This window comes from Manis pentadactyla, chromosome 4 (genome assembly GCF_030020395.1).
Source record: "Manis pentadactyla isolate mManPen7 chromosome 4, mManPen7.hap1, whole genome shotgun sequence".
Classification (NCBI taxonomy): Eukaryota; Metazoa; Chordata; class Mammalia; order Pholidota; family Manidae; genus Manis; species Manis pentadactyla.
The window spans coordinates 41938228-41952139 of record NC_080022.1 but is presented as its reverse complement, the minus strand read 5'-3'; the positions used below and the strand labels follow the sequence as shown (position 1 = coordinate 41952139).

Below are 13912 nucleotides of genomic sequence, written 5' to 3'. Positions count from 1 at the left end.
TTCAAAAAGACATATGCACCCCTATGTTTATCGCAGCACTATTAACAATAGCCAAGATATGGAAGCAACCTAAGTGTCCATCAGTAGATGAATGGATAAAGAAGATGTGGTACATATACACAATGGAATATTATTCAGCCATAAGAAGAAAACAAATCCTATCATTTGCAACAACATGGATGAAGCTAGAGGATATTATGCTCAGTGAAATAAGCAAGGTGGAGAAAGACAAGTGCCAAATGATTTCCCTCATCTGTGGAGTATAACAATGAAGCAAAACTGAAGGAACAAAATAGCAGCAGACTCACAGAGTCCAAAAAGGGACTAGTGGTTACCAAAGGTGGGTGTGGGTGCGGGAGGGTAGGCGGTTGGGGAGGGAGAAGGGGAATGAGGGGTATTATGTTTCATACACTTGATGTGGGGGGGTCACAGGGAAAACAGTGTAGCACAAAGAAGGCAAACAGTGAATCTGTGGCATCTTACTACATTGATGGACAGTGACTACATTGGGTATGGGTGTGAAATCTTTATAAGAGTGTATACCAATAATACCTTACGAAAAAATTAAAAATAAAAAAATAAGATCATCCATCATCATCAAGTAGGATTTATTACAGGGATGCAAGGATGGTACAACATTCAAAAATCCATCAACATCATCCACCACATCAACAAAAAGAAGGACAAAAACCACATGATCATACACATAGATGTTCAAACAGCATTCAACAAAATTCAACATTCATTCATGATAAAAACTCTCAACAAAACAGGTATAGGGGGCAAGTACCTCAACATAATAAAGGCCATAAATGACAAACCCAAAGCCAACACTATACTTAACAGTGAGAAGCTGAAAGCTTTTCCTTTAAGATTAGGAACAAGACAAGGATGCCCACTCTCCCCACTTTTATTCAACATAGTTCTTTCTGGAGGTACTAGTCATAGCAATCCAACAACACAAAGAAATAAAAGGCATCCAGACTGGCAAGGAAAAACTTAAACTGTCCCTGTTTGCAGATGACATGATTTTGTACATAAAAACCCTAAAGAATCTACTCCAAAACTACTAGATCTAATATCTGAATTCATCAGACTTGCAGGATACAAAATCAATACACAGAAATCTGTTGCATTCCTACACACTAACGATGAACTAGCAGAAAGAGAAATCAGGAAAACAATTCCATTCACAATTGCATCAAAAAGAATAAAATACCTAGGAATAAACCTAACCAAGGAAGTGAAAGACCTATACTCTGAAAACTACAAGACACTCATGAGAGAAATTAAAGAAGATACCAATAAATGGAAGCACATCCTGCGCTCATGGACAGGAAGATTTAATATTGTCAAAATGGCCATCCTGCCTAAAGCAATCTACAGATTCAATGCAATCCCTATCAAAATACCAATAGCATTCTTTAATGAACTAGAGCAAATAGTTCTAAAATTCATATGGAATGACCAAAGACCCCAAAATAGCCAAAACAATCCTGAGAAGGAAGAATAAAGTGGGGGGGGGATCTCACTCCCCAACTTCAAGCTCTACTACAAAGCCACAGTAATCAAGACAATTTGGTACTGGCACAAGAACAGACCCATAGACCAGTGGGACAGAATAGAGACTCCAGACATTAACCCAAGCATATATGGTCAGTTATATACGATAAAGGAGCCATGGACATACAATGGGGAAATGACAGCCTCTTCAACAATTGCTGTTGGCAAAACTGGACAGCTATATGCAAGAGAATGAAACTGGATTATTGTCTAACCCCATACACAAAAATAAACTCAAAATGGATCAAAGACCTGAATGTAAGTCATGAAACCATAAAACTCTTAGAAGAAAACATAGGCAAAAATATCTTGAATATAAACATGAGCAACTTTTTCCTGAACGCATCTCCTTGGGCAAGGGAAACAAAATAAAAAATGAACAAATGGGACTACATCATGTTAAAGAGTTTCTGTACAGCAAAAGACACCATCAGCAGAACAAAAAGGCATCCTACAGTATGGGACAATATACTTGTAAATGACATATCTGACAAGCGGTTAATACCCAAAATATACAAAAAATCCACATGCCTCAACACCCAAAAAAGCAAATAACCCAATAAAAAAAAGGGTGGAATCTATGAACAGACACTCTCCAAAGAAGAAATTCAGATGGCCAACAGGCACATGAACAGATGCTCCACACAATTATTAGGGAAATGCAAATTAAAACCGCAATGAGGTATCACCTCATAGCAGTTAGGATGGCTAACATAGAAAAAACTAGGAGCAACAAATGCTGGCAATGATGTGGAGAAAGGGGAAGCCTCCCACACTGCTGGTGGCAATGTAAAATAGTTCAACCATTGTGGAAAGCAGTATGGAGATTCCTCAAAATCTGAAAATAGGAATACCATTTGACCCGGGAATTCCACTCTTAGGAATTTACCCTAAGAATGTAGAATCCCAGTTTCAAAAAGACATAATTGCCCCTATGTTTACTGCAGCATTATTTACAATAGCCAAGAAATGGAAGCAACCTAAGTGTCCATCAGTAGATGAATGGATAAAGAAGATGTGGTACATATACACAATGGAGTATTATTCAGCCATAAGAAGAAAACAAATCCTACCGTTTGCAACAACATGGATGTATCTAGAGGGTATTATGCTCAGTGACAAGCCAGGCGGAGAATGACAAGTACCAAATGATTTCACTCATCTGTGGAGCATAAGAACCAAGCAAAAACTGAAGGAAAAAAACAGCAGCAGACTCACAGAACCCAAGAATGGACTAACAGTTACCAAAGGGAAAGGGACTGGGGAGGGTGGGTGGGAAGGGAGGGAGAAGGAGAATAAGGGGCCTTACGATTAGCCCACATAACAAGGGGGGCGCACGGGGAAGGCAGTATAGCACAGAGAAGACAAATAGTGACTCTATAGCATCTTACTATGCTAATGGACAGTGACTGTAATGAGGTATGTGGTGGGGACTTGAGAACGGGGGGAATCTAATAACCACAATGTTGCTCATGTGACTGTATATTAATGATACCAAAAAAAACTGTATAAAACAAAAATAGAAATTACATATACTAAATAAGATACACATATAGCCACATACATATAGACACACACATACTAATACTAAACACATGCTGTTTAAATAAAAAATTCCTAGGAAATTATAAAGTTCATTCGTGGGCTTCTAAAGCTTTTTGAATATTTTCTGACAGAGAAACCACTAAACAAGAGATGGAGTATTCAAGTTTTCACACTGAGGGGAAATTGAAGATACAATTTGCCAATTCCACATAGTATGTTACAGAAAGGAGAAAAATAATAAATCAGGATCATTTTAGAACACATAAAATATGTTCCTATTTATTAAAAAATCAAAATGATGTATCAAGTTACTATCTTGATTATCTAAAGACAGGAGTCTTAATAAAACAGTCCTGGTACACAAAAAATGTGTCTATCTGTTTTTTTAAAAACTGCTGTATTACTAATAATACACACAGAGTCAACTGATATAATGTAAAGAATACTCATCTGGGAGCTTTCAGTCCTAATTCTGCCACTAACTAGGTCTGTGACTTAGGCAAATGAGTAACACCTCTAGATCTCATTTTGCTCATCTAAAAAATGAAGTTTGTACTAGATGTTCTAAAATATCTTCTAGTACCAATATTTTATGAGCTGTGAAATGATTCTTTATCCAAGGAGAGACTCTTATAAGCTCACTTATTTATGCTTTTGAAATGTTACTTAGCTATATAGGTACGTGCCCTCATCCTGTATTTCTTGCTGACAACTGCTTTTTAAAAATGAACTCTAAAATAACAAGGGTTGGCAAGGATGTGGAGAAAAAGGGACCCTTATACACTGTTGATGGGAATGTAAATTGGTGCAGCAACTATGGAAAGATGGAAAGCAGTATGGAGGTTGCTCAAAAAATAAAAATTAGAACTACCGCATGATGCAGCAATTCCACTTTTGGAATTTACTCTAAGAAAATGAAAACACTAACTTGAAAAGATATCTGCACCCCACCATGATCACTGAGGCATTATTTAAAATAGCCAAGACATGGAAAAAACCTAAGTATACACTGACCAGGTGAATGGATTTAAAAAAAAAGCAATATATGTACACAGTGGAGTATTATTCAGCTATAAAAAAGAAAATTTTGTCATTTGCAACAATATGGATTGACCTGGAGTGCATTATGCTAAGTGAAATAAGTCAGAGAAAGACAAACACCATATAATCACACTTCTATGTGGAATCTGAAAACAAAAACAAAAAACAAAAGAAACCACTGAACTCACAGATACAGAAAACAAGACTGGTGATTGCCAGACACAGGGAGTAAAGAGGTAGGTGAAATGGGTACAAGTAATCAAAAAGTACAAACTTCCAGTTATAAGATAAGTAAGTACCGAGCATGTATGTGCAGCATGGTGACTATAGTCACCAATTACTGTATAGTGTATTTGAAAGTTGCTAAGAAAGTAGATCTTAAAAGTTTGCATCACAAAGAGAAAAATTGTAAGAATTGTGGTAATGGATGTTAACAAGACTTACTGTGGTCATTTTACAATATGTAAATATATCTACTGAATCATTGTGTTGTATACCTGACACTAAAATGTCAATTATATCTCAATAAAAATTTTAAGTCAATTTTACTGATGTACAATTTACATGCAGTAAACCCCCCAGATTTTAAGTACAGGGTTCAGTGAACTTTGACACATGTAAACACTATCCCAATCAAGATGTAAGAACATTTATATCATCCCAGAAAGTTCCCAGGACAGCCCTGTAGTCAGTCCCAGCACTTGCACTCCCATCTCTCCCCAGGCAAACACTGATCTAATTTCTATCACCACAGATTCCCTTTGCCTATTTAGAGAATCATATAGATGGAATCATATGACATGTACTTTTTTGTGTCTGGCTTCTTCTGTGCTGCATAATGTTTGTGAGATTCATCCGAAAAGTAGAATTGCTGCATCTAACAGTAGTTTGGGTTTTTTTGATGAACAGTATTCTTCTAGTGCTTATCCACTGTAATTCTGTTTGTTTAACCACTGTACCTTCTTCTTGACTGGTACCTGCCACCAGGCACACTAACTTTGACCCACATTCACAATGCTTCTAGAGTCATCTTTCTAAAATGAAAATCTGATTATGTCACTCATTTCTTTCAATGGTTCCTCACTGCCTACAGAATAAAGACGAACTTTTAAACAAGACACTGATGAACCTCCCATGCCCTAATCCCTGATGTCCTCTCAAAACCCACATGAACCACAAGTACTTGGATCCCCAAAGCCACTTCTCTGTTGAGTTTTTATATATGAATACATTCAAATTGAAGAGAAAAGTGAATGTTTCGGTCATTTCTGGAACTAAACATAGGTCCAGAGTGTTATATGGTCTAGAGGCTCTAGATGACTTCAAATTAGCTCTATCATTTTAGAACTGACACAGTAAATACTGAAGCATACTTCACAGGTATCATGCAGTCCATTTCCAATGTAATTGCCCTCATGTACTATCACACCTAAATTATCATAGAGACTAATTAAGACATAAAGGTATAATCTTTAATGCATAAGCTATAATCACCATAGACGCAATTTTATATCCTGCTTTTGTACTTATTTCAAGAGCATTTCCCATGTTGTTACATTCTATTTACAAATATTACTTTTAATGGCTTTAAAAAGTTCTAAAAAAGATGCATCTAACAAGTGTAATGCAGTTAAACTTTTCACCTAAAGCTGAGCATTTAGATTGTCACTTAATTTTTATGTTAAGTTTAACTAATGCTATAATAAACACCTTCATGTACAAAGTGTATTTTACATTTTAGATAATTTATTTGGCATAGAATCCCATAAGGGGAATTACTGCATTCAAAAAATATGAATAATTTATGCTCTTAATATACTTATAAATAATATCAAATAATACATGAAAATAATTTTAATACCCTGGTCACTCTCACTGCCCCCTCACAAGTCTTGTTCCTCAGAGACAAGTTGTCTTATTATTTATCTGTTTTAGTTCCTATACTTATACTACTCTTTCCCTATTTATCAATTACAGATATTATTTTGGTCTCCTGTTACGATAAATGAGAATTTAGCTCAATTACACCACTTCTTACCTCCTCTGTAAAATAAGGGAGATTTGAGGAATATCAACTTTGTAAGGTCAAATAATACACACAGAAATATTTCTTCTTTCTCAACTTTTAATAGTATGTCTTCATATTAGTATCCTTAATAGCTATGTGTTTACTTTTATATTGTTACAGTTAATAATACTTATAGTTTGTTTTGAAACCATAATAAAGTTATCCATGCTAGTGGTTTTTGAAAGTTCAGAATTAAATGAAGAATATTTGTATTATGATTATATAAATATTGTTAACTGAAGAAATAAGTAGTAAACTATGATTATGCTTCCTTCTACCAAATACCAGTATCAGGACCCCTAAGCCACTCCAACAAAAATATTTTTATGTCATGGCCATGGATTATCTTACAACTTTGATTCTAGCCTTTTTATAAAATAATAACAACCACACCAAGTAAATTACTAAAATTTGTAATTTCCTAAAACCGTGGCAAGTTCTAACTTGCCACTAACACCAAAGTCCAATGCCAGGTTTCCAAATTAAAACTATTATTTCGCATCCGAGTCCATTTTTATCACTTATAAAGCGTGCAGAGCAAGTCATAAAGCAACCCCACCTGCCAGAGCATCCCGATACAGCTGCACAAAGTGATTAAAGATGTCCCTTGGTAAACACTTTTCATCTGGTAGACACTGCAGAAGAATGACTATCTCAGACTGCCCCACTGCATGCATTCCCTTGGTTGTGAAACACCAGCACTTCCTGTTCACATCTACAGAAGGAATAAAAACATAAAAACAAAGACATTCTTGTCAATCCTTAATCTTAAAAAATGTACAGAAATTTATTATAATACAGCAAAATATAAAATATATCATAGTGAGTCTGTATAATTCAATTATGAACTGTCATTGCATTAGGCCAAAGAACTACTGTAGAAGTTAAAAATACACAATGCCTCTGGCTCTAAGCAAACAGAAAAACAACTGAAAGGGAAGTAAAAGAAGCAATGAAAGAAAATGTACTTAACACTTTTAACTACAATTATTAAAAGAAACAACATTCTAGGTTATCCTTGGTTATAATAATTAAAGGATATATCCCCCTACCTATATTTTTTAAAGTCACATTACCAAGGGAAACAATTGCTTATGTAAAACTAAACAACAACAATAAAAGTCAATATTACAGCTTTGGATTCAGGTTGTAGCCTAAAGAAAATATACTTTATGTCCATTTATTAAATTTAATCTATGAAAGATTCTAGTTATTTTATAGTCCTTTCTGGAAGAAAATTCTAGATAATCAGAAATATGACTTTACTTGACTTCATGCTATAAAAAGTGGTGAAAGGATGGTTTCTCTGGACTATTTATTTCCACTTTTCATTTTCAGCCTATGTAGAATCCCAAAAGCACAAGCCATATGTAGTTAAAAATAATGTTCAATACTTGACACTTTTATCATTTTTATTCCAACACAGTGGGATCCCCAAAGGAATTGAAAAAGGATTCAAATAAATTTGTGGATATCACGGTGTAAGGCAAAACTAAAAGAAGATCCATTTCTTTCACTTTGGAAATTGTTATTTTATATAACTAAACAGGGGGTGCCCAATCCAACTATATTAAGATGGTGTATATTTCAGGAATTCTAAGTTACTATTTTCTAAGAATAACTTATAAACCAGACTTGGTAAATTTAAATTTTAAGCTGGTCCTAGAAAGAAAGGAGGTAAGCATTAATAACTAGCAAACATACAAGGGTGTGATTAACAAGTAAATCAGAAACCTACATTTCATTAATGTAGAACCGCTAAGGATATGATCTATACGTGTTTCTGGTTTCCAGGGTCAACTTAAAACAAGTATACAGTGGGAACTGAAGGACTGTTCCCCAGGGCATCCTTTCTCCAAAACTCTGCCTGTCAACATTCATCCAGGATAAATGTATTCTCTATTTTCCAATACCATCTTGGAATCAAGATTCTAAGTTACTGTCCTCTCTTCCATTTTTATAAACAAGAATAACCAAGGACTGGGAAGTTTTTTCTGGATCTTGACTTACGATGCACTGAAGCTTTACTATGTGTTATTTAACTCACACTTCTCCCAAATAGTTTTGTACTATGATTAGGACTTTTAAGACTTAAACCTAGCATGTAAATTGTTTGACCCTCCTGGATAATTTATCTGCCTCCAGTTATTCTGGTGGTGAGTGATGACTTTGCATACTCATCTCGTGAAGAACTCAGATCAGTTTTGTTTGGCTTTCTTCCAGCAAGAATTCACCTATCTAATCCCCATGACTAAAAGCAAGAGTTTCAGGTAGCCCCACAGTTGTACTCAGATATATAGTTTAACACAAGGGAACTCCTTCAGTACTCAGTTTTCAGTAAGATGTGGCTCCATATGAAAATACTTACGTGTAATGAATTTGAAACGTATATTTATTATCTACAAGTCAGTAAAGTACCTCATTTTAGTTTTAAAAAACAAGTTTCTCTAAGCCAGGTGGAGAAGGACAAGTACCAAATGATTTCACTCATTTGTGGAGTATAACAACAAAGCAAAAACTGAAGGAACAAAACAGCAGCAGACTCACAGACCTCAAGAAAGGACTAGCGGTTGCTAAAGGGAAAGGGGGTGGGAAGGGTGGGTGGGAAGGGAGGGAGAAGGAGAATAAGGGGCCTTACGATTAGCACACATAATGAGGGGGGCGCACGGGGAAGGCAGTATAGCAGAGAGAAGACAAATAGTGACTCTATAGCATCTTTTGTTTGGCTTTCTTCCAGCAAGAATTCACCTATCTTATCCCCATGACTTTAATGGGGTATGTGTTGGGGACTTGATAATATGGGGGAATGTAGTAACCACAATGTTGCTCATATGAAACCTTCGTAAGATTATATATCAATGATACCTTAATTTAAAAAAAAGACATAAAACAAAAACAAATTTCTCACTCACAATTTACAATTTTAACCATTGACAACAAATTTGCATTTAAAACAAATACAAGTGGGTCAGGGCCACCATCCTCCAAATGCTGCATAACTGATATCTGTGATGGTTTCTCTTCCACAGCATAGTCTGTAAAGGGAGAAAACAAGGTAAGAAATTGGCTAAAGGGACATATCAAGAAAGAAATCTAATGGAGGAATTGGATAATTATTCACAGGAAAGTGACAGGCATTTGATTTATAGCTAGGGTGACAACAGATTTATACCTTCTGTCACAGGGTCATGTTAACAGTGCCTCTTTCATTCTCAAAAGTGACCCAGTCCAATTTGGACGATAACATGGTTATTCTATGTATAGACTTCTTCATGAAATGGTTTGTGCCACAGTCTAAAGACAACCCTTTTATTTAACCAAAATTCTCCAACTATCATAAAAAGAATTTCACATAGAAGTACTAAGACCAGCATTTAAAATAATCCATGATAAACAAGAAAGTGATAATACACTAGTTACCTCTGAGAAGGATGTCATGGGGTTGAGGTAGAAGGAAATCTTTTTTACTTTTTATTCTATATTCCTTTTGTACTTTTGAAATTTTTACCACTAAAAAGTTAAAATTAAATATATACCCGGAAAATAAATTAAAAGTATCATAAGTGACTGGTTGCATGAAACAATTCCTGTAAGTATAAATCAAGACTTCAATACATGTATCACCAAAATCACCAGTAAATCACACATCAGATTCTGAACTTGTGTAGTACTTGAGACTGCAGGGAACTCTTCCCATTTAATCCCTGCAAGCACCATATAAAATGTTCAGCCATCCCATTTTGAATGATGGTAATCCTCTCACTTGTAAGTAAAAATTATGGGTAATAGCCACTATAGAATCTGAAGATATGGGAAAGGAATTAAAAACTTAAAAGCTCCATGTTGTTTGGGTGGTTTTACATAAAATGCATCATTAAGGGACAGCCAGGCAGAACAAAATAACACCATTTGCCACTGACCAATAGAAACCAAAAAACTATTTTTTGGATGTAATGGGAAATGTGTACCGATTTATCAATGAAAATATTTACGGGAAAAAGTAGTACTAAGTGACTTCTATTTTTAAAAAGAAAAAACTTTCATGAAGTTATTCCACTGGAATACAAAATTGAAAATTCTGGTGAAGATTTAGTAAGTAATATGGTTTAAGTAAGTAAACACAGATAACTAGCTGTTTCTTGGTAGGAGAGGATTTGACAACAGATTTAAAAGGATGTGTCTTTTAGTGAAAATGGAACCCTGCAATTTTATTTATTTTAACAACAGAGTAGGCCAGTTTAATTTCTTATTAACCTAAGATTTATTAAAATGAGCAGAATTTGAAATCTAAGTAGTACTTTTACTAACAAAAGAATATGTTTAGGGGGTTCTAGTAAAGAACCAAAGGCATTATACAATCAAAAGAATGTTTAACTTTGTGCAAGTTCTCTGTTCCACTGTCTGGGACATAGCTGAATGACAGTACCATCAGTACATTCAGCCAACTTTGCTAAAAGCCTGCACTGTGGCCCCAGCACCATGCTAGGAACAGAAGACACAAACGTGAATTAAGACTGAAAGAATTCATGGTCTAAGTGAAATAATTAGATATCAAATATCTAAATTACAATGAGAAAAGGGTTAATGAAGTGATAGTCTATAACAATTTCTGTTAGTACAGAGATGAGGATGCAAAACACTACTATGGAGGCAGCCTAAGGGAAGATGCAGAGAGGAGTTTTCCATTCATCTGGATTTTGAAAGGTTGAGGAATGTAGAAGGTAAAATAAAGGAGAAAAAGATTGAAGGTAAGGAGACCAGGTAAAGAGAGGAGAGATTATTGATAAAATATCTCCTGAAAATGTACTGACTGGATGCTAATCTGATTTTATCAACAACAAACACAAACATTCTTTAGACTGGATAGTAATTTTACTTCTTACCAAGACACTTAAAAATATTTTTAACAGTAAAATTTCTATTTAAGTTCAGTGCTTTCCACTTATTATATGTACATTTCTGGATATGTATTATACTTCAAAACAAGAAGTTAAATTAATGTACTGACTGTATCACATGGGCCAACCACAGAACCATAAGCAGCTTCAGAGTATTATGTGTTCTGAAATATAAAGAAACAACTCCTAATGAACTACATTTATATTATATCCTTCCAACAAATGAAATGACATTATAATATGAAAATATAAATATCTACTTTAAAATAATCAGTAACAGGAACAGTTTTTTCATGGTATTGAGTAGTTGCTTTTTTTGTTGGAGAGAAGGGTAATTATCACTCAAGTTCCATTTCATTCCCTTAATCAGAAGGCAACATTTGGCATATATAACTATCCCTACTTAAAATAAAAGTTCATATACCTCCTTTTACACCAGTGGAGATGAGAATGGGAGGAAGGCCATCTTCAGGAATAAGATTCATTGCACTGCCAACAGGACTTCCAACCTGAGTTATACTCCCAGAAAATAGAGATATATCCATCTAGGAAAAGCAAATCAGCAAAGGAGCATTACAGAGAGTTCAAAACTTTGGCAGAATATAGTCAAGAATATAAATGGGAATTTAAGTGAAAATTTGGAATTCATATTTTGAAAGATAGCACAAGATACTCATTAATTTGTGGTTTCCTAAAGGACTGGGTTTACACTATGAAAATGTTTCTAATGATACAGTTTTTCCCTTTGGCATTACCAAATCATGCTAATGAGAGAAGAGGATTTATAGCCTGGGTTAAAGCTTCTTTTACTCAGGTTTCTTTTGCCATAAAAGAAAAATATTTTTAAAAAGATGCAGTAGCAACAGAAACAAAATTTTACTATTGTCTCAAATATATTTGCTTTTACAATTAACTTTGAGAATAATGGTGAGACAGTTACAATAATATGAATATACTTAATAGCACTAGATTGAGCACATAAAAATGGTTAATATAGCAAAGATTAGGTACAAAGTTTTACTACGATAAAAGAGAAAAAATAACTTGGATAAAATATAGAAATTAAAATAGGGTGTTTTCATTTAGTATATAATGAAACCAAACATCAAGTTCATTTTTCTTTGCATTAATATGAAAATCACATCAGCTGCATTTAATAAAGCATAATGTTGCAAACACATTTTGGGTGGCATTAAACCCACTAAATTAAGGAATTAAGAGGATATGCTCAAAGACCTATTAAAATGATGTTCTCTCTGTATTTTCCATAACTTAAGAAAAAAAAGAAACTTTAAAAGTTCAACGAAAAGCATTTAAAAACCATTTTTTAACATGTATAAGAATTTATAGAAGCTTTATTCATAACAGCCAAAGACTGAAACAATCCATAAATTCGTTAACAGGAAAATAGATAAATTGTAGTATAACCATCTGAGAAATACTATTCAGCAATAAAAAATTTATTTGCACACAGCATGGATAAATCCTAGAAATAGTAGTTTAAGAAGCTAGATACAAAACATTATATACTATATGATCCCATTTATATGAAATTCAAGAATAAACAAAACTAATCCATGATGATACAAGTCAGAATTACAGTTACCTTGGGGAAACGGGGGCAGGTATTGGTGGAAAAAATCTATAAGGGAACCTTTTAGAGTGACAGAAGTGTTCTGTATCTTCACCTGGGTTATATGCCAAGTATGTGTGTGTGTACATACATACATATCAAGTTGTTTCCTAAAGATTAATGCTCCTTAAGCTCTTTGCTATATGTGACTTATACCTGAATAAAGATTAAAACTATTATTTAAAAGTATGCTGTTTTGTCATGCCTTTGTCTCTAGTATCTGTAATTTAGAACTTTAAGTGTTTAGAACGTTTTCGCTAAAATTTTGCAAAGTTCTTAGTATATCATCATATAAGGAAATTTGGAAAATTAGTAAACTATCACTAACTGACTTGAAGGCCTAGTATAAGAAATAAAGTATGTATAAATGAAAGCTATAAAGAATACTATTGGGACAATTTGGATAATCTGAAATGGACTGTATGTTAAATATTAGAATTATATGTTAAATGTCTTTTTCACATGCTAATTATACTTATGCAAGAAAATGACTTATTTTTAGGAGACAAAAGTTGAAGTACTAACTTTAGTGATGAAGTGCTACTCAAATGGTTCATCAAAAAAAAAATGATGTGTGTGTATATGTTTACATAGAGGCAAAGTAAATGTGGCAAAATGTTAACAATTGGTTAAACAAGTAAAAAATATATGTGTGTTCACTGTACTATTCTTGCAACTTTCCAGTGCATTTGAAATTTTTCCAAATAAACAATGGGAGGAAAAAAGAAGAAACTATCTTGACAAAGTCATTGCACAGGTACAAATAAAAATAAGACAGAGTCCTGGCTGTTATTCTGCAGCCACAGAAAAATCCCAAAAACAATATTTGAAGACAGGTATGACATGGTTGAATGTTCCTTTGCCAAACAGGAAATTTAGCTCTGTATATGTCAGTAAATCTAATCATAATAATATGTAACTTCAATTATAACCAAATCCAAAAATTATGTAAATTTCTGAAAAATATTATTAAACATAAATATAAATAAATAGTAACTAACAATTCTAAGAAAACTTCAAAAGTAAAAACTTTACCCAAACTTTGATCCTTTTATTTAAAAAGAAGAAGAAAACAGGACACAGGACATATACACTTAGTTGGAATTAATGGCCCTGTTATAATCTTGACCACTAAATTTGAGAGCAATCAGCAACAGAAAGGGA

The 13912-nt window shown here is 33.9% G+C and overlaps 1 protein-coding gene across 4 annotated transcripts in view; it reads right to left on the bottom strand.

Annotated features, from left to right (window-relative positions):
• Window positions 1–13912, bottom strand: part of ZFYVE9 (zinc finger FYVE-type containing 9) — a 237405-nt gene that overhangs the window by 76294 nt on the left and 147199 nt on the right. For all 4 annotated transcript variants that reach the window (XM_036892966.2, XM_036892968.2, XM_057500210.1 and 1 more), the window contains 3 exons: window positions 11540–11660; window positions 9130–9252; window positions 6777–6932 (listed from right to left, as the gene is read on the bottom strand). In XM_036892966.2, coding sequence (XP_036748861.2) covers window positions 6777–6932; window positions 9130–9252; window positions 11540–11660 — 400 coding nt within the window. The remainder of the gene's footprint in view (window positions 1–6776; window positions 6933–9129; window positions 9253–11539; window positions 11661–13912) is intronic.